The sequence below is a fragment of the Hippocampus zosterae genome, chromosome 13 (genome assembly GCF_025434085.1).
Source record: "Hippocampus zosterae strain Florida chromosome 13, ASM2543408v3, whole genome shotgun sequence".
In the NCBI taxonomy this organism is placed as follows: domain Eukaryota; kingdom Metazoa; phylum Chordata; class Actinopteri; order Syngnathiformes; family Syngnathidae; genus Hippocampus; species Hippocampus zosterae.
The window spans coordinates 10,018,050-10,044,365 of record NC_067463.1 but is presented as its reverse complement, the minus strand read 5'-3'; the positions used below and the strand labels follow the sequence as shown (position 1 = coordinate 10,044,365).

The following is a 26,316-nucleotide window of genomic DNA, read 5'->3' as shown; positions in this document are numbered from 1 at the left end:
AGATGGCAAGGGCTTAAACGGGAGAATCTTAAATGTTGACAGCCTTCATTTCTAAAGCAGTCTCTTTGTTCTGCGGGTCTGCACAAGTTCAATTAGACGACAGCACTCTTATTTTCTGCTTGAGGGTGGTGTCAGAGACATTAAAGCGTTAAAATCCACTGGGAGGTTTCAAGGTAACAAGCTCCATGACAATTCAGTTTCTTTTTACTGTCTCATAAAAGGCATTGCCATCAACACACAATACAGTATATTCTTCTTGAGTGTTTAGACCAGATGAGCCTGCTCTTACTTCATTAGTGTGCCAAGACCAATATTGGCAACATGATAGAACTACAAAGAGTATGCCAACCTAGTTGGTGACAGGACCACACATAGACGACAACTGAACATTTGAAAAGGGGAAGACAATTTGACTGTGTCCTGTTTTATATTTGATGTGATGTACTACAGGTAGTATATCTGCCTCATAATTTGGTGAGTTTGTGTTCTAATCAATAATGTTCTCACAGTTCTCGCACATTAGGTTTAGACTCCAAACGGGTGTGATGAATGCGAGCGTGAATGCTCGTCGACATCTGACCTGGGATTGGCTAGGTACCAGTCCAGGGTGTATGCCGCGTTTCGCTCAAAGACATTTGGGATGAGCTCTGAACAGGACAAGTACAATAGGAAAAACATGGATGACAAACTGGGGGGGAAATAATCCGTCCGCTTGAACCTCTTTCGCTTTTACAGTAAATTACAGTAAAGTACAGTAGATCGGAAAATATTGATTATTATATTATTGATATTGAACATTACCAGCATGTCACCCAATCTCCTTAAACACAGCAGAACTCCATTTTGAGCCTGATATGGACGATCCACCGAAGTGACACCCATAGTGTTAAAACTTGAAATATTACACTCATCGGTTGTTTTTTTTTTTTGTTCTCCCTAGTACAAGCCTGACCTCTAGTGGTCTTAAGTATACACAGCACATTTTGTACATGTATTTGGACAAGCGTTAAAACCCCACTTTGTATGCAAGATCTTCCTTTTATTACTGGGCAGTAACACAAATATATTTATTTGCACCTATAAAATATGCTGTTTGTTCATTATAACCACGTAATATGTTATTTTAATCTGGGGATAAGATAGTCGCCATTGTCTCTCTCTCGCTTGTCTGTTTGGGAATTGTGATTTCTATGAGTCAAAGCAAGACGTTTGTGGTTAGGAGGAGGAGGAGCATTTGCGCGGGGCAGGTGGCGATAGTCTGTGCTACTTTATGATCACTGTTCCACGGATTCTTCGTAGAAAACAGCCACCAGGTTGTGTTTGAACTGTCTTATGGTATGCAAGTGTTTTCCTTAAATTGTATGTGGCATCGTTCTCAATGTGCTTGTCGACTCAAGGGTTATCATTTTCCCTTGACCGACAGCAAAAGTACCAGCCGAACATTTCACATCAAAAAGTTGAGGAAATTTCAACTTGAAGACAAAATGTTAATTTACAAAGGGGGAAATAAAACTACTCTAGCCACTATGAATTAAGAGGTACCAACTTATTCAAAAAACTCAAAACAAGAACAAACATCAAGCAAAGAAGTGTATCTAGCAAAGGTGTTAATATGTGGAATAATCTCGAAACGGACCTAAAAATGAGTAAATCGCTTGCTGATTTCAAAAACAAATTCAAAAAAATAGTACAAACAACCTACATCAATCAGAGTTAAAATGATAAATTCTAAACATTAAATATAATGATAAATCAGAACTAAGTTGATAAATAGAGAAAGGTATTGAAATATCCATTATGAATACAAGAGAAAATTGACACAAGAGTGCCAGGGTGAGGATGTATATAATCCCGATACAAACCAAAAGTTGAGAAAATATCACGGTTAAGGGTAAAGTATGAGCCTTAATGGAGACTTCTTCTTACTTTTTCTTTTCTGATTGATATAAAATGATTTAGTAGATATAAACACATAACGGGGTAGGACTAGATACGTTTTTTTACTTCATCCTACTCCCTTGAACATAATAACTGTGTTGAATGAAGACTGATTTCTTTCTTTTTACTTTTTTATCTACCTTATTTTCTGTCAAATTATTACTGTATATGTTTTATGTTCAATAAACAAACAAACAAAACAAACTCTCCCGTCGTATGTTACTGCACCGGCAATAAAGTAACATATGCTTCTTATAACTACAATAGTGTCATAAATAGCACGAAAATACTGTAATTGTACTTGGCAAAAACACATTTTTTAAACTTTTGTGTTCATGAAACACACGCACACAAAATTGTTTCACACATAGTTTTGAAATCATTAGACAGACACTGTCCAAGCTATTTGTTGGTCTGCAAATAGCAATAGAATAAAGTCTTGCTGGAGCAGTGTTGCCCAATCGAATCATTTTGCGTAAAATAATCCACATAGCTACTGAATAACTCGAGATATATACAATTAGGACGAGAAGCTATTCAACAATCACATCCTTTGTATATAATTATTGTAAAATAGTGTGCATCGCTAGTGACTAATTGAAGTTAGGACCAGAATTATTCACAGAACATACGAGGTGTACAGTGCCATTTCCCCTTCACATACCACCACGTACAACAGAGATTGACTTGTAGACTTTGAGCTTTCGTTTTTAAAAGGCTCCACAAAAATATGGCAAATTCAGAGTTTCTTACTTTCAGATGCTCTGCCAGTCCTTCGCTTGCTGCTTGTTTGGACACCATATGGTGTAGAACAGATAAAGCGCTTTATAAGTGGACTCCATTCTTGGTGGTTCTTCTTTAGCTGCCTTCAGTAGGTAAGATCAGAACGCAGCCTTGCCATGGAAAAAATATTCCCTTGGCAAAATAATAAATCTTTGTCATTGGCCTAAAATCTGTGGTCCAAACAGGATGTACAGTACAAAAACCTCCAGTGAATTGGTAAATTATTGAGTCGGTTTGACAGAATAAAATATCGCAGATTAAAGATTGCAAATTGAAAACCAATGATTCATTTGAGTTCTTCTTTGAGCCCAACATTCTTTTTGGAACATGGAAAGAAAGAAGCCAGAGGACATGGAGGAAATCCACACGAGGGTTTTATCCAATGTGTTTTATCCAATCTCTCAATGTGGTGTAAAGACTCACTAAAAACATTCAAATGAAAATATTTCCATGGGAATGTACATTTATTAAATAAATTCCAATAAATAAAACAAAATATGCTGTAAAATATACTGTATCTCAAGAATTTTCAGCAATTTTGAGAAGTTATGGATGGTTAGAAATCACAAAAGATGAGCAATCTGTCTTTTGACTGCCAACTTTGTAGACACTAGACTGCAGTGTGGCACCCCACTTCCTGTGTTTAAATATAACATGTTCCGAAATAGTTACACTAGCAGTGTGCAGTAATTGGCTTTGGGCGCACAGACCATTTAGATTCAAGCATGCACAAGCGAACAGACCACACAAAGAAGTGATCTCACACGGTTTCCTGACCTCACCAAAATCACAGACACCTGTGTCTAATTTGCGTCACACATCTCGTATCTCAAATCAAAATCACAGAAATGTGCGCGTTTGTATAAAACAAAGATTCGTTAAAAAAAAAAAAAGAACCAGATTGAAAAAGTGCCTGTAATTTTTGGCACATTTGTGTACTCACAGCAAGAACACTTACCGGTAACAGAGTGAGAAGTCATGTTGAGTCATACTTTTAAACCCCAAGCGATATATGGTTAAGTATAACTTAATAATGATTAATTGTGACCTTTTGGACTTATTTTTAAACAAAAAACTATTGGCAAAAACGACCCCGCCCGCGCCCAAACAAAAACCTTGCGAAATTTCTTGCGAGGATCCAGAGATATCATGGAGAAGAGTGCTGCCACCAAGTGGTAGAGATGAGTATGTCAAGTGAATGACGTCACAATTGGTCTTTTTCTGCTACATACAGGTAGGCTTTAAATGAAATAAATAGGCCTCGTCTCGTGCCAGCTGGGTACTAAACACCTATGAGACGGAGTTAAACATTATGCTGTTGTTATGTAACCCTGGCACACATTTGTGCTCTTCTTGTTGATTTGTCTGGATAGCGTACATATGTTAAACTGCAGTTTTGTACCTGTAAAGTGTTTTGAAATTAAAAATGATAAATTAGATTTTGTTTTTCTATGCGAGACACACATGAATGCCAATTGTGATTAATCAAACGAGCCTATATGTCCATCAGTTACAACACCTACAGTATGTACTAAACCCAAAATAAAGACAAAACTTCAACAAAGTTGCTGGGACTCCTCCTCAGCTCAGACTAACCCACAAACATCATCCCAGCATTGGCAGTCTTTTGTATCATGGCACCAAGACAATGGGTGGTACACCCAAATATTGACTTACTTTGACTAGCAAGGGGTGGTTATCGAAAAATTAACAATTAAATGACACTGATATGTACACATTGAGGTGTGTTTCAAGCATGCAGCGATGCCAGTCATGAGCATATAATGTCGAGCATATCTGTCGGCATCACCGAAGTTGTACGACAACGCTGACTGATTACAGGTTGCTTTCCTGGGTGTCAACGGGGTGCAGGCCTCCATTCTCATGGAGTCTTTTGGCACGGTATGTTTCGTAGTGAATGTTATGAGTGACCTCCTTCAGATCCTGCAAATGAGACCTGCGCAAAGAAAGGGGTGTTAGTGTTTAAATGCAGTAAATTCAGATCAACCTTGTCGACTATTTCATCATGTAGTGGCCAGGTGCACTTTTTTTTACTAGAATAGTACGAGTAGAAAGGTTTTATTGTCTTTGTGGGGATGTGCCTGCTCAGTGATTTCTTGGTTTCGTCAAATTTAAACAACTGAATGCATGAAGTGATGAAGCCTATTCGGATGAGAGGCAAAACATCCCTTAAGACAACCAGAAAAGTCCAATTTTGATTATTTCAGTGCCCTGAGAATACAAATGAAGACATTTTTTTTACCTGATGATGAAGTCTCTAAGCTGGGCAAACTCACAATGAGTCCTATTTTCAACTACGACAAAAACAAAAAGCAGAACCCATCAATACCTTTCGCGTGGCGGATGCTGGGAACGTTCAAAGAAACGAGTGCTCACCTTCGACAACTCCCCATGCGGTCTTCCTCCCCAAAACTCGCTTGCCATTCACTTGATATTCTTTGTCGCTGCCCACCACAGCAAAGGGCATCGCCTCCTGCGAAGGCAAGACATTTCCATGAGCTTGAGCGGACTGCCGTGAGAGATGTTTGGCGAGTGTTGTGCGGAAAACCCCCAAAACCACTCACCCTGATCTTGTCGTTGTCACTCTTGTCCTCCATATCCTCGTCAAACTCTTTCTGCGGGTAAAACTCTATGCCGTTCATCTCCAGTTCTTTTTTCACCTGCATCACAAAGCAGGTAGAACAAGACAATGTAAATACAATACAATACAATACAATACAATACAATACAATACAATACAATACAATACAATACAATACAATACAATACAATACAATACAATACAATACAATACAATACAATACAATACAATACAATACAATACATGCTGATTTGGCAATAAGTTTGAGCTCAACCCTATTGGCCCATCTTCCTTCTTTTTTTTCATAATTGAAAAATTGATTCGCATCATAGGCCCCTTTGGTGGTATGTGAAAAAAATATCACTCCTTAAGTGCTGTTCAGTTGTATTTAACCCTTTCGGGGACAGCGGTTATGACAGTGGACAGCTTATCAGGTTACAGGATGCGTGAAAGGGTTAACGTTTAAGTAGAATATGCTTAGATTTAATCTTTATGAAATGTTTTTTTTTTGCGAAATATTTATTTCGTTGTTTTTATGTTGTTTTGGTGACATATGCAATCTGTTATAATTTAATCATGAATTTAGACAGTTTTATTTTGCCCATCTTAACAAGCAAAAGTTTGTGAGCATTTGCAAACCTTGATTTTTTTTTTTCATTAGTGTTCGTTCGAGGTCACAAAGACGTTTGCCGGGCATTCTCAAATAGTTTTAGTGGTTGCAAACAGTTTTAACATGTTCAAACTTTCTTTGAACATATGTGGCCTTTGTTTAATCTTTGCCACTAAGTGGGATGCGAGCTGAATATCCAACTTAAGTGCTAAGTTGATGTTCAAATTGCATAATGTTACGGTGACAAATAATATCTAATATACTTTTAAAAAACAATAATAATTAAAATTAAATAATAAAATATAATAATATAAATAATAATAGTCCAGAACCACCTATGTCACAACTTGGTAAATTGAATATTATTTTCACAAATCGATACCATTGGTAAGTCCACCTGGGTGGCTGTTATTTTAAGAATAAGAAAACCTTTATTCGTCTCACAATGGAGAAATTCCAAATTTACAGCAGCAAAGTTATGAAAGGAAGAAAGTAAAAGAACACAAAGTACAGGAGCTGCTGTAAAGGCAGCCAGTATCGCGGCGCCATCTTGAAGTCAAAATAGCATCAGAACAAAATAATACATCACAACACGTAAGACACAGACAGTCATGCAATCTGAACCACTTTTCCGCATTTTCTTTGCTTTGTTGTTTGTAGCACTTGATATCATTTTAAAACTTAATGACCATTCCGTAGTGTTGAAAATCGATATCATCATGTAATGTAATGTAATTGTAACTGTTGAACAAACATGACGGTCTCCGGAAAAGGGATGATTTTGGAGGTACAAGGATTCCGCCCATGTATTTAATTTGAAAAATGCCATCGTTTAGAAGTGTAAAGAGATTCACAGCTGAGTGTAACACAGCCACAATAATAAGCAAAAGGTATGCGTGCTTTCTCCAATGGAGCACCACTCACCCGTTGTTTGAACTCCTGTCTCTCGTCGGGCGTCATGGTATCAGCCTTGGCTATCACAGGGATGATGTTGACGGAGTGACTCAAGCGCTTCATGAACTCCACGTCGAGCTGCCGTAGTCTGTCGTGTACGGTCCATAAATGAAAAAGACGAGAGAGTTGGTTGGGAGGGGAACTGTCACCCTCCATGAATGCACAAGCGCTAATAATTAGAATGGCAAACGGAGGCCGGGGAAATGAAGTTGTCGTGTCTCATCTGTCTCATTAACCTTCACTGCTCTGAGAGTAAGAGCTTCTCTCGGTCGCATTTTGATGATGCAGATGAAAGGATGAAATACAGTGAGGAGAATGAAAAAGAGTCCCGCTTACGAGTGTCCAGTCGGGGAGATGAAATAGAGACAGCAGTGCACTCTGGTATCTGGGATGCGCTTCTTTCTGGTGATATTCACCTCCTCTTTGAGGAACTTTTCATACTGCTCATTGATATACTTGCAGATGGGCTCCCAGCTGCCGACGCAAATGAAAGAGTGAAATTGAGCAGGTTAAAACAAAAAATGTGGAGGGCTAAACAGTTGCCCCATCCTCTGTAATTCGGCGTTTGAAGTTTCATATCGTGAAGTCAATCTGTACAGGAAGTGGAAACCCACTCACCAGTTGTCATTATTGATTAGATCCCCAAAGCCCGGGGTGTCGACAACAGTCAGCTTCATTTTCACGCCGCCCTCCTCAATAACTGCGCATATAAAGAAGCATAAGAATGAAAATACAAAATACGTGCTCACTACTCCCGTTTGAGGAGATCGTTGTCCTCAAAGCTCTCCTGTGCAAACCAAAATAGGAGAGAAAGCAGTAAACTGTAATTATTTTCGGAAAAAAAACCCCAAAACATTTGGGGTACAGTGAAACGCCTCTACAACGAGACCTACATGGGCAAAAATACCCGCAAGTGTGAAAAAATGTTCATGCATGAGAGCCATTCCCACGTTTCTGCTCCCCCTACAACGAAAGGTTCCCCTGTTCCGTTATACGAAATGGTTTTCTCTACTCTTGCCTCGCAACGAGATTCACTACAACAAAAACAAGCCTTCCGCAAAAGTCTAATTCAACCTCAGCATGCCACAGCAACCTCGACTGCTTCGTTCGGAAACGGCAACAGCAACCACCACACTGGTTTACACATGCGCAGTAGTACAGGCAATTATTTGTTTCAGACGCAGCACTGACGTTGCTAAAATGCATTGCTAAAATAGCGACAAAACGGACCTTTGCATAACAAGGAGTAGAAAGTAGAAAGCACGAAAACCTTTAATGCTTGAAGACAGGATAAAGGTAATAAAAATGAAGATGAAAAATAAAGGAAAAATAAAAGACAATATGCAAGAAATTGATGTAAGTGAAAGTCAATGCTGATCATTATGCAATTTCTTTCCCTTTTTTTCTTTCTACGCTGGCTATATGAAGTGTCAAATAAGTGTATGCTCATACTTATGGACTATTGGAATAAAATAAAAAAGTACACGTATACGTTTTTTGTGTGCCTTTGTGTTTATGTCTGAGATCAAATTTGCTTCAGTGAAAAGTCCCCTGTAGTGAAAATGTTCTTGCTACAAACCTGATTTCATTGTTGAGGAGTTTCACTGTATTTTATTAATGAATGAGGACAGCATTTTGAAATAGTGGTTTTGCCTACCACCTACAATCATACTGTAGGTTGTGTGTCGTTCATCTATATGTGCCTTGCGGTGGCTGGCAAGCAGCCCACGGTGTACCCAGCCTCCCGCCCGAAGTCAGCCGTGAGGAAAGGCTCCTAATTAGGACAAGTGCTCCAGAAAAGGGCTGGATTCATTTATGAAAATGTTGATTAATAGCAAATGTGTAATTTGTCGCTGCAGGAATGGCCATAAAAATGGACCAGCCCAGCAGCTTATCACCGATTTATGACCTCTAACTCCCTGGTGCTCTAAATCACAGAGGATACCGTACAATGTTTATCCTCACACCAGTGCAGTTTTAGTAGAAACGTCTAGCTGAAAGGACTGACAAAAGCATTGGTGTGATTTATCTTCAGGGAAGCCTTTAAGCAAGTCTCATAAGTCTACCTCCACATCAGTGTTTGCTCAAAATACTGCCGACGGGCATTCAAGGAAAGCGATCCAGTCAAGGACAGTCTAAGATGGCTGATGACTACATAACATTTGTCACATTGAAGCTTTAGTCATAAATGGACATGTAGAAAAAAAGGTCAACCTTTTCAACACTTGATATCACCGGAGATTTGCAACAACGCTTGTTTTGCACAAAATGGAGATTTTATACCAGATGGTGAGTTCACTTAAATAGTCATCATAGTTTTTCTGACACCAACTGAATTATGGTTTTGCTTTGTCATAGCCTGAATGCCAACATGCTAATGGGCTATAGCATGATGGCAATTAAACCCAAGTGATCTCAAAATTGACTGCTAGATAGCTTGAATAAAAAGATTACCGTAGCTATGAAAACAAGGTGAAACGCTCAACTCGTAAAAGCTGGACTTGAGCCTCTTTTTAAAAATCCCAACGCGCTCCACTGCCCTGAATTTGTTTATATATGGATCAACATGTTGACTCTGTGTCAGAACCCAGATCCTCTTGAGTTGCCCCGTTAGACAGAAAGATGTAAGCCTCCCATATCAACATCCTGCATGAGAATTGAGTTGGCGAGTGCATTATTTCATTTCTAAAGATAGAAATGCTGAGTGCGTGGCGCTGCGTGTACTCACCGTGAGACACAGATTTAATCTCGACAGTTTTGGGGATCTTGTCATCGCGGGACCATCCAGCACTCCTCCTGCTCACCTGCGACTTAAATAAGGTGTTCACCAGAGTTGACTTGCCCAGACCGCTGTGACCTGATGGTGAAAAGGGTCTCTGATCAAGAGGCCTGAAAAGGATGCTGTTGGTGTCCTACTTCACGGTACGATAGGGCGGGACAGTAAATTAGGATTTATAATGGAAAAAAATATAAACAATAAATGTGTGCTGAAGTTTAATCCTGATGAGAGATGATAGACGCAGTGTCAAACGTTCTTGGAGGATTGGCGTTTGTGTTTGGGACGTCACACAAAGACTAAAAAAGCTGTCGAGTGTATATTGAGTTCCTTTTAATTTTTTGATGTTGTGACTTCACCCATCTTGTACGGAGCAGACAGGACCAAGTGTCCTATTTTATGACCAGCCAATTAGTTTTATTTCCAGTTCTAGGCTTATTATCACATTTTACCCATCTGGAATCGCGGTGAAAAAGCTAAAGTAAATTATTCCATTAAATGAAGGTTGCGTAAACTTTAATAAATGAATGGATGGGGTCTGGTAAAACTTTTAAACACATATATAAAAATAAATAAAGTTTAAATGTGCATGTAGAATAGTTGATCTTAAAAATAGCATAATTAATACTAATGTTACAATCAATACATTTTTATTATTTAAAAATATACAGAAACATTTTACGTTTATATGCATGATTTAAATAAATGACCAGTTTATCTGGTGAAATAAATGAAATTAAAAATACATTATAACTTCCAATTTTAAGAATTATATGGCTGCATTCATCATATATACAGTGTGACTCTGGATTTTGAACCCTTAGTGAGTCTCATGTGGCTTTTGAGCCGTAGTTTGCCCACCCTTTCTTTTTGCTTTTTTTCCCCCCACGATGTTGACGTCTCACAAGCTTTTACGAGATCTCAAGAAAGTTGATACGTTCTTGAGAGTCACACTCACCGACAACCATGATGTTAAAATCAAAGCCCGTCTTCATTGTCTTCTTCCTCATCTGTTCGATGATGGTGTCAATCCCGATGTACCCCAGCAAAGTGGACCCCCCGCTGGTGCTGTTGGAGGTGCTGTGACCGTGGCCCCCAAGGTGGGCTGCAGCATGACCCGCACCGTGGCTCACACTGTGGCCTACACCGTGACCAATGGCATGAGAGCCCCCGAGGCTCGGGGCGTGACTCCCGATGGGCACGGGGATGGCACTGGGAGCCGGCGCGGATACTCCACCCACGCCACCCATGCCCTGTGGCGGGAAGGGGTTGGAGGGGGAGGGAGTGCCCACATTGGGGGGTTTAGCGGGGACGGCCGGTTTGGGTCTCACTTCTGGAGGAACTATGTCCGACATGTCTGTAGAGGAGAGAGAAATAAAAAATATATATCAATCTTCATCCAGAAAGTCTGTCTATCTATAAGAAGTAGGTCAGTGGAGCAGCTGGGTCGCCTGCTCCTTTATTTCTGTAGCTGGGTCACCAACTCCCTTCAACATCAGGGATGGGAAATGTATGGCTGATGGGCCAGAATTGACCTGTTCTGTTCTTTGATCCGACCCACTGAGTGTTTATTTGTTTTTCCAGAGTATAAGGACTGTGATATTAGTTGAATGAATCGCTTGAATGAAGTTTGAGCCTCAGAACTGTGAGGCAGACACGTTCATCACCAGGTAACCACACTGTCCTACTTTATTGGAACATGCCATGTGCCAAGCTTTAGGGCATTAAATAGGCCGCAAGCTGGATTTTGGACACCGATGCTACACAGTCATTCATCATAATCATGATCATGCAACACAAGAGTATTTGGTCCAGCATGTTGGAAAAAAAATGCCCCAAAAGTCTGGACACAAACTGTTGAGGCCAAAGTGCGGTTATTACATGAAGTTCACATTAGTCATGCAATGGCAAATGTTGAAAATCATATTGCAATTGGAACATTTATTAATATTCCAATTGATAAAATGCAATTTCTTGAAGATTTGCATTTTTGCCTGTGAGTGCAGATTTTAGGGTAAATATCGCAGAGGAGCTGCCATAAAAAGCCCTGAAATAATTGACCTACAGAAGCTACTAATACATAAAAATAAAAAAAAATGTTCAGAATTTAGTGAGAAACAAGGAGAAAGGAATCAGGATCCTCGCCACTGTATTACACCCAGACACCATTTTAAATATTTAACCAGGCAGACATGCTTGACTGTGACACCACTTGAGGTATATACATATATTTTTTAAAGCATGCTGCTTGGGCTGAATCAAGCACTCCTTTTAGCTGACAGATGGTAAATATTAATAAAAAGAACAGATAAAAGACAAGTGAGGTCCCAGCCTGCAGGCTTTGGGCACATGGAGCTGCCTGCTTCCAGTCATGTTTCCTTTTAGTGCAATCTGGTCCTCATGAAGCAGGTCGCCCTGGCTGTCAGTGCACATTTTACGACATGCACTAGCCCTGCAATGTACTGTGCTGCCATTTGGCACACATGCATGCACACAGTCACAGCAGCGCATGCTGAGACGAATAAGAGCGAGTCGCCACATGATGGTGATGGAGTGAAGGAATACTTGAAAATTGCCACCTGTTCCTCTTAATTCAACACACCTTTCCATGTGTGAGGTGAACAATACAAGAAAAGACCACATTAAGCGCCTTCGTCTTCCGGTTCGTCACAACAAAAAATCATCCGATAGCAGCCTGTGTCGGGCCCTATTGTCTCGCGTTGGACAAGCAAGACGGCTAGCGGCGAAGAGGAGCCACGCGTAGCAATGCAAGCGACTGCTTCGTCACTAACCTGAAGACGCGACGACGTCTCTTCGGAAGGCAGCTAATCTCGCCTAATTTCAACCAAGTAGTTTCTGACACGGCGGTGGCGAGGTGAGCAGATTGTTCTGGGTGCCTCTCCTCCTCTCTTGTCCTTCCCTCTGGCTCCCCCACTCCCTCCTTTTCTTTTCCTCCGTTACCAAGGCGACACGAGAGGAAAGAGGGCGTGGGACCGATTCTGTGCGCATGCGCATTACGTACAAACCGCAACGGACTAGTCGCTCGTTCACGGACGTTTTGATTACACTTATAGACAAAAATCAACTGGACAACTTTGTCCTCAATGAGTCAAACGTACGTGTTTTCTAAACGTGAGTAGAAGCTAGCATGGGGACTTCACATAGAAAGGCCAAAATTTGAACCCTGAACCTATTTATGATATAATAAAAACAGATTGAAGTACAGTGGTGAAATGTCATTTGCCCTCCCCCCATCACCCAAAGGATCCCAATGTGTAATTTTATTAGGAAAAAGTAGCACTCCATAATAATTTATGCTAGAAAAACATACAGCAAGTTGAAGGTTTTTTGTCACACCGTATCAATTAAACGACCAAAGTGCTGCTCTTTCTGGTGTGCCTGCCTTGGCCACCTGAGGGCAGTATAATACAGACCGATGGATAGACCGTAAACTGAGAGGTCTCAACTTCTCTCCATAGGTCAGCACGAAGATGAGTCATTCTTTGCAGAGGACAAATAATATATGTGACCTTCGAGCACAGTGCGAGATAATTTCGAGAAAATTCAACAAATTGAAATGTACAATTTCTGATGGGGCATTAAAAATTATACATCTTGTGTGTGTATATATATATATATATATATATATATATATTTTTTTTTTAAATATTTTTATTTTTATATATGTATATATGTACATATATTCTTTTTAATCTTTCTTTATCTCTCTGTATCTCGATCCCTCCATCTTTCTCACATAAGGCCCACTCCATATTTTAATCCTGCCCACTGTGGAAGATTCCTATATTTTGTCAGCCACATAATTGTTCAAGTCATTTCACAATATTTTTGGGAAATGAGGAAAAACAATTTTCAGAACACACATTGGTATTTTTTTTTAATTGATATTGTAACCAAACTTCAATCAGATGGGTGAACAAGTAAGCGAAATTAAAAAAAATATGAATGTGTTTTCTAAAAATTGCATGTTCTCTCAAAATATTGGCAAATGACTTTGGACATTATGATACGTGGTCGAGGATATGTTGCATTAATTTACACATGTTTCATTGAAACATGTTATTTAAAATGTTTTATTTTTCCATTGTTGTATGAATTCATTAATGTAATCAAATAATAATAATCTGGTAATACTGCTAAAATAAGTCATTTAACTTTTTACATGTAAATGTTTTGTATATTTTTCGAATCAAATAATAGGTTCATCGTAATGTAATTATCAATAAATAAACAAATTATTTACACAATGTTCTTCAAAGGAAGATCATTTATGAGCACATTTTTTAACCTCATCTCGATTTCACATTTTTAAAAATGTGACCCATCTGAAAAGGTTCGTAAATATACGTACGTTATATGTGCAATTGCTGCAATTGTGTAAATCACCTGTACGCACGTTATCTCCTCCTTCCATTCTTCCCTGGCTCGTCTGCTTCAAATATTTATGTGCACCACATTGAAACACTGTGCTAACCAATGTTTTGGTCACTCAATATGTCTGCTACGACACTGATAAGCAGCAAGATCTGCGTGTGATCACGCCCCCAACACCCTGAGATGGCCTTCAGTCCTCTTTCGACTGCTCCGTACTCACCTTCATAAACTGAAACTGGGAAATAAATGCTGACGTAATAGGGATCATCTGGTTCCTCGACTGGAAGCCTTTTTGGAGTCGTTTTTGAACATTCGGGTGCAGACGGCCCATCAAAAAGCTCCTCATCGAGGTTCGAGGGATGTTGTCGCAATTTGGTGGTAGCTTCAAGACTGTTGGCTCCTTTTAGAAAGTCATTAACTTCATCGACAGTTGTTGATGCGATTCCACTGTGCGATACAGGTGATGTTTGCGAAGGATGCACCAGGTATGTCTTAAATGTTGTTCCTCCGTATGTCCACCAGGGAGCCTGCGTTGTTCCAGCCTTGTCCCTTGAGTAACTGCTGCATTCCTGTTCAACCGCAACATCCATCTGAGGCTTCGACCAGAATCTTTGCTTCTCTATGGATTCAGCCTTGACTTTTGTGTTGTATAATATATTTTTATTATCTTCTTCAGGATGCCACCTGAGGTGAGTGATGCAGGGATCCTCTCTCCAGCGTGTTCTCCAGGCCTCACCGCTGGCCTCAGACTTTTCAGGAGTCATCTGTCCAGCTGCTTGGTTCTCAGAGTGCATTTTTTCATATCCAGGCTGAGAAGAACACTGCAACAATTGGGCTTGAAGAAACAAGACACAACCAGATGAAATGAGGCATGTAATTCTTAATTTAAAAACTATGTGCAAATTAAACACACACACACACACAAATTTATATATATGCTTCAATCGCTTGTTGCTGTTTGTATTTATTGTCTTGGAGGATTTTGCGCAATCAGCTGTCGCCAACTTTGTCTATGCATACCTCGATTGGAAAAGTCCCACGACTCTTTCTGATCAAGCCTATCCCTCCTGGATTGGGGCTCAATCTGGTCCTGTAATGCGTAGGGAACATGGGAAAGACGTGAAAGGCTCGTTTTTAGTTGAAGACCATCAGAAGTGGAGGTGTTCGTCTTTGCCGAAAAGGAAACGGAAGTCGTTGCAGGACGTTTTACAGTTATTCTACCCTCATTCCTCTGCAGATGCTGGCCGTGTTTACTCGAAGGAGGACACGGTGATGAGCAAGCAGGGCCAAAACATGTGGAGCTGGAGAGACAGATAAAAATATTCAAGAGAACGTATGGAATGAGTTCACTATTCATAAGTGGCGGCTATGCACTTTGTACCTTTTTGACCAACTTCAATGGCTACTTGGCTTATTTCGATCCAGCTCTTAATAACAATACTTTCATCTCGAAACCAAGTATTAGTATATAGAAAGGCAATACAGCAGCACAAAACGGCACCACAAACTCGTCTGTGTTGATTACTTTTTGCTCTCGCAAATTTAGTCTCAAAGTGTGTGCCGCTATCTTGTGGTCAAGGGCGGTATTACACCTCAACAGGAGCCCAAAGTAGAAAAAGGGGGGGGGGGGGGGGCGGGGTACACATACAAGAGCGGGACTTCGAAGCCAATGGTATTGCTGTAAATGTGTTTTTTTAACCACCCAAAATACTCGATCCATTTATTTATTTTTTTACCTGTCAGCGCCCGAGAGCTTCTTTTGATTTCTTCCGTAGGTGACACCCTCGAGCCTATACGAAGGCATGTCAACTCCTTTCCTTTTCAGGGGAGCAGACAAAGGAGCGGAAGAAAGGTGCGTAGGATGAGGAAGATGAGGATGATCTTTCGCTAGTTTGGAGGACGCCGACAGACGAGGGATTAAAGGTGACAGGCGGTCAAATACGCTCATTCTTCTTTCGTCTGCTGCTTTTTACGTTGGGGAAATGAGATGGGAGTGAAACCTGATGAAGAATGAAATAAAGAAACATTTGGAGGAGGCTTGCCAGTCCTAATGGGGAAAAAGGCAATTAACGAAACAAATCCAGGTGTACAAATGCAGACCCATTCCTCCATTTATTTTTAGAGGCAGACCAGCATTTAGACTAAGTGCAAAGTTAACGTAGTCAGGCGAGTTGAACTGTGAATAAACCATCACAAAGAGACATTACTCAACATTTTAGCATTACTGTGCTCTAAATTGTGAGTGTGGGTGTGGATGGTTGTTCGTCTCTGTGTGCCCTGCGATTGGCTGGCAACTGATTCAGGGTGTCCCCCGCCTACTGCCCAAAGACGGCTGGGATAGGCTCCAGCACCCCCCGCGATCCTAGTTAGGATCAAGCGGTTCGGAAAATGGATGGATGGATGGATGTTACACACATTTTTACTTGAAGAACAACCGTACCTACATCAACCGCTTTCACGACTGGAAGTGGTTCGCTTTGTCTTTCAGAGTAAGAGCATCAAACAAGGTAGCGCCATCTTAAATTAACTGTGTAAATGTTGCTAACTGAAACAGCAGTCTTAATTTTTTGTTGGAACCGGAACCAGATTTTGAACAAACTTGTTCATGAACTCTGCCAGTTATCCTAACCTGTCATTACCTGCCACCTCACAGATTTCTACACACACAAAAAAGCATTTAGGAGATTAAATAATAATAATAATTAGAAACATTGTTTATATATTTATTTTTACGACGGGTGTGTATCTCTCCAATAAAAAACGATGCGATATAATTCAAGGACGGCTGATATTAAAGTGGAACAAATGCATTTGAGACAGTAGAGTACAGTTCTCGAAGGAATGATGCAACTAGTTTCTTGGCATTTTTACAATAATTCAGTCCTATCTAGAACTGAACTCTACTAATAGGACTGAGCTTGTCAGTTCTATTGGGGTGTAACGGGCAGTTTATTAAGTGGTTCTAACAGTGTTAGCTGTCGAAGAATCGAGGACTGTGTCTGAAATCTGAATAGGCGACGGTCATTCCCTGATTTGACCTATTTTGTCGTCCCCTTCTGATTCAGAGAAATGGTTACACACTAGTTGTACGGAAGAATAAGTGACTCAGAAAAAAGGTTATTACAGTTAATGAAAAAAAAAATTACAATTGGAAAAACAATTTCGTTAACAAAATAAAATATTTTAGGAAAAACAAAAAGGCTGAAAAAAGAAAACTAACAGAAACTACAACTTATGCTCATAAAAGAAATTATTATGATTGCATAAATGTCGTCTTTGTCAAATAACCTCATATATGAGCGTTCAGGGTTCATTTTATTGTATTTATATCAGCAAAACCAACTCCAATGAAATATCCCAAACTATTACAACCATTCATGGCAGTAAAAGTCACTAACCTGCACATGGAGGCTGTTGTCTGGTTGTTGTCAGACTTGAGTGAGGAAAGGAGACAAATAGTGTGACGAGAGAGGACACAGTGGGCATTGTGGGCGGACGGACGCCATTCTCGTGATTCCTGCACACTGAGCCTGCACTGTTGTTTCGCACCCACACTGCATCCTTGCCCGGAGCTCTGTCCTGCTCTTGACATCACACATACTCATCACCACTTACAGAACATATTTTTTATTTTTGGTGTGAAAAGATAAGGAAGCACATGACTCACCCACAGTCAATACAACAAAAGATCTCTCTGGATGCCATTTTCTGTGATCTACAAACATGCATCTGCTACTTTTATAGGTCACACATTGTACTATCGTCACTACTACACTGTCACACAAACCATCCACATGCGTCTCAGAATCTGTTGTTGTATCAAGATTTGCAACAGGGCTGGGCAAACTTTTGGGGTTCAAGGGCCCCATTTTATTTTGAAAACAGACAGATGGGGCAGGTGATTTGTAGAAGAGGTTGGGGAGAAAAAAAAGCAAATTTTTGTTTTAAAGGCCTATATATATATGTTATTAATTTTGTTCCATCATTTAGTACATTTTAACACATATATTTACCATTCACAATAAATCACCAAATAATTAATAAAATACCAATGAAAAAATACATTCATTAAATAATTTTAGCAATGATAACAACAACAACCAACAACAACACACAAGAGCCTAAATTCCTGCAAGCAATATTACAGGACTCTTGTTCATGTAAATGCTTGACGGGCCAGTCTTGGCCCCGCAGGCTGTACGTTGCCCACCCCCTGATTAACAGCGTCAACGGCTACAACATTAAGTACACCTGAAAATGTGATCCAATACAAAAGATAATCATGCACAGTTTTGATTGGTTGTGTGTTTGCAGTGGTTGTAAAATGGCACTGTGTCATATGGACATTCAGTTGTTTGTAATATTTGATCTTTTGCAGCTAAATAAGGGAACAGAAACATGAAGAACATAAGCGTTTTGACACCACACTAACTGCCATGATACACAGATGGGGTTGTTAAACGGAACTAGATGTGCATGGTCGGAAGCAATTGCAATGAGTCCCAACGGATATCTTCTAATTGTTAATGATGCACAGCAAAGCACAAATTTATTCATTGCCTAATTTTGGGATGAATGTGTATAAATTAAATGGGTCTTGTTTAGCATGAAAACTACACAATGATGTGGCAAAGTAATGTTTAATTGAAGTTACCATGATGCTTTCGAATGCTTTTTCATAATTGTTAGAAAATTCAACATGTAAAAACAAAATAATTGTTTGTTTGTTTGTTTTTAATTCATATCCCTTAACACGACTTCTCTCTTGTGTCATTCCCAGCTAAAAAAATAACATTTCAACATGTCATTAACTGAACTCAGAGGAGGACTATAAATAACTTTGGGCTTACCTCTTTTGGCTCCATTAATATTCACAGCCCAAGTCTAACGCAAAGGGCAGTCTGTCAGTACGCATGGGTGGAGTTTTTGGTATTTTGCTAGACTTTGCACAGGTAGAATTGGGAATAATGGGCATTTGTGAGATGGTACCTAGCTGAGTCCCAGAAATTGCAATGGCATCCCTTATTGGTATTAAAATCAGTGCGGTCGGATCGCACGCCAAACTTAACATTATGGGAAGAGAAATTGACTAGATGGGATTGAATTTATGAGGGAAAGGCCATTAAAAATGGAAGAGCATTTTAAACTAACGTTGAGATATCAAGTAATGTTTGAAAAAAACCTAGCAAATACCCCCCCACCCCCATATATCTATCTAACACGTAGAGAGAGAGAGAGAGAGAGAGAGAGAGAGAGAGAGAGAGAGAGAGAGAGAGAGAGAGAGAGAGAGAGAGAGAGAGAGAGAAGAGAGCGTGTGTGTTTAATGACTATACATAGATGAGTTTCACTTTTTGGATTGAACTACTGAAATAAACCTTTCGACAACCAACACATTTATTGAGATGAATCTGTTTTTGAATATGATCCCAATAAAACTGTGAGCTGTTTTATGTGCAAAACAAATCTCTAAAGCCATATAACTTATTATAATTATTCTATAACTCGGTGGTGGCCTCGGCCATCCATTATGGCATTGTCTGCTGGTCAGGCAGCATCTCAGCCTGGGACAAAAAGAGACTGGAGGGACTGGTCAGGAAGGCCAGTTCTGTCCTGGGTTGCTGCCTTGACACTCTGGAGGAGGTGGGCAACCGAAGGATGCTAACTAAGCTAAAAGCTATGATGGGCAGTCCCTCCCACTCCCTCAAGCCTGCCCTGACAGTACTTGGTAGCTCCTTCAGCCAGAGACTGTTACACCCGCGCTGCAAGAAGGAGAGATAACGACGCTCGTTCCTACCGACTGCTGTCAGGCTGCTGAATAAAAATAATAACAATAATAATAATAATTAAATGATGTGAAAGACAATTGTAAATGGCACTGCGATTTATCCATTTTGTGTTTATATTGCACTTATTTGAACGGTGTTTGTCATTTTTTTCTTCTTCTTTCTTCTTTCTACCTACATTCTTGCTGCTGGAGGCTGTAAATTTCCCCAGTGTGGGACAAATAAAGGATATCTTATCTTATCAATAGTAGACAGTTGTAAAAATAAAAGATAAATACTGGCTCTTGATGGATTATGCAAGGTTGCCTGAAGTGTCTGGTTTTATATGCCACTTGAAAATTAGGAATAACTCAATCAAAACCATTATATATGACACTTGAAATGGTAGCCCAAACAAACAAAAAGAAAAAAACAACAGCGCATGTTAAAAAATGGCACAAGTGGACAATGGCATGTCGACATCAAGCCTATCAAAGGCCATCATGGCCCTCCACAATCTCGTTTTGGCATAATTTACAGTCAAACTCATCTGTTTCACTTCAGTCTGATTCACCCCGGGATTAAAAAAAAAAAAAAACCCACAATATGTTTGGGATCAGAGAAAAGTTGGTGTGACGGGATAAGGCTTATCAGATCATCCCTCCTTTCCATTGTTGAAGCCCCCCCCCAGCCTACCCATGGGATCAAATGAGAGCATCTGTGTCATCATCTCTGCAGTTCACGCTTGCCACCAATGGGCGATGTCTGGTGCTTTTGTTGCTCCACATGTGTGTGTCGTGCAGCCCGGGCTCCAGGAAGTACAGGCATGCTCCGAAGCCCGCCAGCACCAAGACTGAAACCAGCAGGTACAGTGGCACAAACCAGTCCAAAAACAACCACGACATGGCTGGGGGCTTCGGAGGTAGGGCGCGTCCGAAACGGACGAGGCAGAAGAAGCGGGTCTCCATGTTGGGAGAGAGGAGAAATGAGAGTTATTCTGTGGTGCTAAAAAACAACAACAGGAAAATAGCACTCAGTGCATCATGATTTAATACACAGGTGTCAAATTCCGTTCCTCGAGGGCCATATCCTGCATGTTTTAGACGTTTCCCTTACACACCTGACTCACACAATCAGGATCGTTATACGGCTCCTGCAAAACTTGCCGATCATAGGATCAAGTGTGCCGGGGGACGGAAATGTCAAAAACATGCGGGATAGCAGTCCGCAAGGATCGGGGTTTGACACTTGTGATTTTAAACGTCAATTCATTGTGCTGCTCCTACTTTACAACAGTCCTACAGAGCCACCATTATTCTCACTGACTCATTCATTCATTCATTCATTCATCTTCCCAACCGCTTGATCCTCACTTAGGGTCACGGGGGGTGCTGGAGCCTATCCCAGCTCTCTCCGGGCAGTAGGCGGGGGACACCCTGAATCGGTTGCCAGCCAATCGCAGGGCACACAGAGACGAACAACCATCCACGCTCACGTTCACACCTAGGGACAATTTAGAGCGTCCAATCAGCCTACCATGCATGTTTTTGGAATGTGGGAGGAAACCGGAGCACCCGGAGAAAACCCACGCAGGCCCGGGGAGAACATGCAAACTCCACACAGGGAGGCCGGAGCTGGAATCGAACCCGGTACCTCTGCACTGTGAAGCCCACGTGCTAGCCACTGGACTACCGGGCCGCCTATTCTCACTGACTCAATCACCTTAAATAATGTGGATGATATGTTCACTGAAGACTGAACTGTGCACAAGTGTGAATGTGTTGTCTATGTTTCCAGCGACTGGGTGGCATTCACTCAAAAGGTGTACCCAGTTTCTCGCCCAAAGTCAGCTGGGATAGGCTCCAGCTCGCCAATCACCCGAATGAGGATGGATGGAATGAATTCACTCTGCATTATTTTCCAAGGGGGAATTACTTTTGAAATTTGAAATTAGTCAGGGCTCACAATGAGCTGTCACGGTATTGAGTAAGTAATGCGTGCCTCGTCAAAGATGTTTCCACAAATCTGAGCCAATGTGGAATTCAACACGCAGAAGATGACAAGACACGTGACATGCATGTATATCTGATGCCCAAAATCAGTTGCACGCTCTTTCCAGACATCCTTAAAACAACAACGACTGAACACAAGCGCTCACCTGTGCACACGGCCGGACCAGCGCGTGAAGGTGTGCGGCTCGTGTCCCCAGTCAAATCCGTCAGCACGGGGCAAGACGGTCCGTCGCAGCTCTCAGAGTGGCATGCAAATAGAAATGAAGTCCAGAAAGATGACAGGTGCTCTCCGAGAAGCACAGGAGACAGATGCTGTATGCAGCTTCATCCTTCGAGCTCATGCCTCTGACGTTCAAAGGAGGGGTGCGGTTGCCATGACAACACCCCTGCTCATAGCAGAGAGGAAGGAGGGAGTGGGAGGGAAACTTATATAACTCTCATCTTTGTATGTGTGTGTGTGTGTGTGTGTGTGTGTGTGTGTGTGTGTGTGTGTGTGTGTGTGTGTGTGTGTGTGTGTGTGTGTGGGAAGAGACGGGTGCAAGCCCTTCAGATGTCTTCGGCTTGCCGCGTAAAATCAATTGCACTCAATTTAACACCCAGGGCCAACGCACAGTTGCAGTGACACGAAGGAGGAGGAATTTGGTGGTGGTGGTGGTTCGGGGGGGGGGGGGGGGGGGCGTCATATCGACGATGACTGAAAGTGGCTGCAATGATTTTTAAGAGTAAAAACTGATGGATGACTATTGCTCACGAGAAAAAGACAAAAGCTTAGCACAAGCAAGTTCGGCGCCTATTTTTAGCCTCGGGAGGGGATTCATAAAAAGCAGCCGGATGACGGGAAGGTCATAATGATGACATTTACAAGCAGGAAATGATGATGTGACACTTTTAAGACGAGAAGAAAGGTGCGTTTTTCTTCTGCATCTTAATGTTGCGAAATGCCAAGCACTTTTTAAAGGCCACTGTAAAACAGCAGCTTTTTCTGATGTCTGTGCCACAGGTGGCGTGTGCTGTACACATTTGGTCATTACAGCCGACTGTCATTCACTCATGTTTACAAATTGGAAATGATAATGACAAATGACAATTTACTTTTATGGCTTCAAAGCGCAGTCAATTTTTCTACAAGCCACTATTGTATTGGGCAGAATACTGCTGCAGGGATGAAGCTGAAGTTCCCGTGGCTGATATCGTGTTGTATCAACAGCGCCTCTGCTGGCTGCAGCCAAGTCATGCATGCATTTCCACTACTTCAAGACCCTACGATAAGCAACACTCACTTCCACAATACAGTACCTAAGAGTTTCTTCAAGACAAGTTAACCTTTTGCAGCCACTAAATCCGAACAAATCCCCACGCACTGTGGCAAAACAAATCAAACAATTTCCTGTCTGTGTCATCCCGCTGCACACACGTCCCCCTCGCTGCACACGTCGAGCTAAATGTCACCCATTCATCCATTATCCGAAGTTCTGAACCGCTTATGCTCGAGGGTTGCGGAATTTAAAAACTTAATTAATCTTAACTGTCGTGTCCCAGCAGAGGGCAGTCGGCGTATCAAATGACACAGTTGAAAATACAGCAGACTCAAATAATAAAAATTCACTTTCCGGCAGTTGAAATGGTCCAGATCATAGCTTTCTGCAGTGGACTGGTGAAAATGTCACTCTTATGTCTGATTGATGCTGACAATATGTTGGATTAAGAAGTATGATGGATGTCTTTTTGGTCATATGACAACATACTTCCATGCACTCTGTAAACTGACAACCTGACAAAATGTCCGCTGTAGTTACCGCTGTCCCTGAAAGGGCTAATGCAAATGCACATCCACATTCAGACTTGTATGTCTTTAGCTAGTGTAACTCGAAGTGCCCAGTGTAGCCTCGAAAAACAACTACAGCATAAAGGAAGCTTGTATGTTTGATGGTGTCTCCAGCCACCAAAGTGTTGCGGCCGACAAGAAAAAGACACTTGGCCTGCTGGGACCCAAAATGTTACGCTTCATTTTTAAAAGGGATGAACATTGACTCACAGAATGAAGCCGACGGTCTCTGGGGTTTGGAAGACAAATCCTGCCAAAAGAGATGCACAGCCAGCAAAAGGAGGGGCAAAGGAAGTGAGATTATTTCCTGTGAGAGGACGAGAGGAGATAAAAACAAAAAAAAAGAAAATCAGCCATTTCGCATTTTATGAGCCCCTCCATCCAGAGCAGCGTTAAACTTCAAGCCATCACCGCAAACGAAAAGATGCATCCGACAAAATGATGACACATCAGTGCGTCCGATTTTATTTTATTAGCCCAAAGTGTCCCACATAATCGTTTGACTGCCGCCACCAAAGAACTTGTTAATTCACTGCTCGCTGGAGAATTGCAAACATTTGTATTATGGATTCATCAAACGCATTCGCCATTCCATCACAATATATATGATACATATTACAGTATACTGTTTGTTCAACACATCCAGTCCATGCATCCGTTTAGAGCAGTGGTTCTTAACCTTCTGAGAGGTAGTGAACCCAACCAGGTAGTATGCACATTCACTGAACCCTTCATTAGTGGTGACCCCCCCCTGCCCCCCACCCCAATTATATCATATATATATAAAAAAAATCCTCTTCTCACCCCCCCTCGGGTGGTGTCCGTCCCTCATTCAGCTCGGGTCCTCTACCAGAGGCCAGGAAGCTTGAGGGTTCTGCGCAGTATCCTTGCTGTTCACAGCACTGCACATTTCTGGACTGAGATGTCCAATATTGTTCCCTGTTGCAACCACTCATCTAGTTTGGGGGTCACTGCCCCGGGTGCTCCGACCACCACAGTCACGACTGTCACCTTTACCTTCCAGGCTCTCTCCAGCTCCTCTCTGAGCCCTTGGTATTTCTCAAGTTTCTCGTGTTCCTTCTTTCTGATGTTTCCATCACTTGGGACCGCTACATCCACTACAACGGCTTTCCTCTGCCCTTTATCTATGATCACGATATCTGGTTGGTTTGCCATTACCATCTTGTCAGTCTGGATCTGGAAGTCCCACAGGATCTTTCCTCTGTCATTCTCCACCACCTTCGGAGGTGTTTCCCATTTTGACCTTGGGGTTTCCAGTCCATACTCCGCACAGATGTTTCGGTAGACTATGCCAGCCACCTGGTTATGGCGTTCCATGTAGGCTTTCCCTGCCAGCATCTTACACCCTGCAGTTATGTGTAGGATCGTCTCAGGTGCCTCTTTGCACAACCTACACCTTGGGTCTTGTCTGGTGTGGTATATCTGGGCCTCAATGGCTCTGGTGCTCAGGGCCTGCTCCTGAGCAGCCAGGATGAGTGCCTCTGTGCTGTCCTTCAGGCCAGCCCTCTCTAGCCACTGATAGGACTTCTTGAGATCAGCCACTTCAGTTATGGTCCGGTGGTACATCCCGTGTAGGGGCTTGTCCTCCCACGATGGTCCCTCTTCCAGTGCCTCATCTACTGTTCCCCATTGTCTGAGACATTCTCTGAGTACGTCATCCGCTGGAGCCTTCTCCTTGATGTATTCATGGAGCTTGGATGTTTCATCGTGGACAGTGGCTCTCACACTCACTAGTCCCCGGCCTCCTTCCTTTCGGCTTGCGTACAGTCTCAGGGTGCTGGATTTGGGATGGAACCCTCCATGCATGGTTAGGAGCTTTCGGGTCTTAACGTCCGTGGTCTGAATCTCTTCCTTTGGCCACCTTACTATTCCTGCAGGGTATCTGATCACTGGCAGGGCATAGCTGTTTATTGCCCGGGTCTTATTCTTGCCATTGAGCTGGCTTCTTAGAACTTGACTCACTCGCTGGAGGTATTTGGCCGTAGCCGCTTTCCTTGTTGCCAGTTCGAGGTTGCCATTGGCTTGTGGTATACCGAGGTATTTGTAGCTGTCCTCAATGTCTGCTATTGTTCCTTCAGGGAGTGTGACCCCTTCAGTACGGACTACCTTTCCTCTCTTAGTCACCATCCGACTACATTTCTCAAGCCCGAATGACATCCCGATGTTGCTGCTGTAGATCCTGGTCGTGTGGACCAGGGAGTCTATGTCCCTTTCGCTCTTAGCATACAGCTTTATGTCATCCATGTAGAGGAGGTGACTGATTGTAGCTCCATTTCTGAGGCGGTATCCATAGCCTGTCTTGGTGATTACTTGGCTTAGGGGGTTCAGTCCTATGCAGAACAGCAGTGGGGAGAGTGCATCACCTTGGTATATGCCACATTTGATGGACACTTGGGTAAGTGGCTTGCCATTGGCTTCAAGTGTGGTTTTCCACATCCTCATCGAGTTCGCAATGAAGGCTCTTAGGGTCCTGTTCACCTTATACAACTCCAAGCATTCAGTGATCCATGTATGTGGCATCGAGTCATAGGCTTTCTTGTAATCAATCCAGGCTGTGCACAGGTTGGTACGTCGGGACCTGCAGTCTTGTGCGACTGTTCTGTCAACCACGAGCGGATGTTTGGCTCCTCTGGTATCT

At 41.8% G+C, this 26,316-nt stretch overlaps 1 protein-coding gene and 1 long non-coding RNA gene across 5 annotated transcripts; one reads left to right on the top strand and one right to left on the bottom strand.

The window, feature by feature from the left end:
• Positions 1-3,166: 3,166 nt before the first annotated feature.
• On the bottom strand, positions 3,167-16,006 carry septin3 (septin 3). Of its 4 annotated transcripts, XM_052084152.1 has the most exons (12): positions 15,795-16,006; positions 15,079-15,359; positions 14,279-14,893; positions 10,622-11,020; positions 9,616-9,744; positions 7,506-7,587; positions 7,224-7,361; positions 6,858-6,975; positions 5,307-5,402; positions 5,119-5,215; positions 4,985-5,036; positions 3,167-4,678 (listed from the first exon to the last, which is right to left on the bottom strand). In XM_052084152.1, exons 1-12 carry the CDS (start codon positions 16,004-16,006, stop codon positions 4,558-4,560), a joined length of 2,340 nt encoding a protein of 779 aa, XP_051940112.1. In that variant the 3' UTR covers positions 3,167-4,557. The 4 variants fall into 4 exon arrangements, with proteins under 4 accessions (XP_051940112.1, XP_051940115.1, XP_051940113.1 ...); XM_052084155.1 differs by lacking the exons at positions 14,279-14,893; positions 15,079-15,359; positions 15,795-16,006 and adding exons at positions 12,243-12,265; positions 12,456-12,622; XM_052084153.1 differs by lacking the exons at positions 14,279-14,893; positions 15,079-15,359; positions 15,795-16,006 and adding an exon at positions 14,071-14,194.
• Positions 14,264-20,464, top strand: LOC127613231 (uncharacterized). The gene is made up of 2 exons (XR_007966110.1): positions 14,264-14,408; positions 14,581-20,464. It is a non-coding gene; the product is annotated as an uncharacterized LOC127613231 (long non-coding RNA).
• Positions 20,465-26,316: the final 5,852 nt, after the last annotated feature.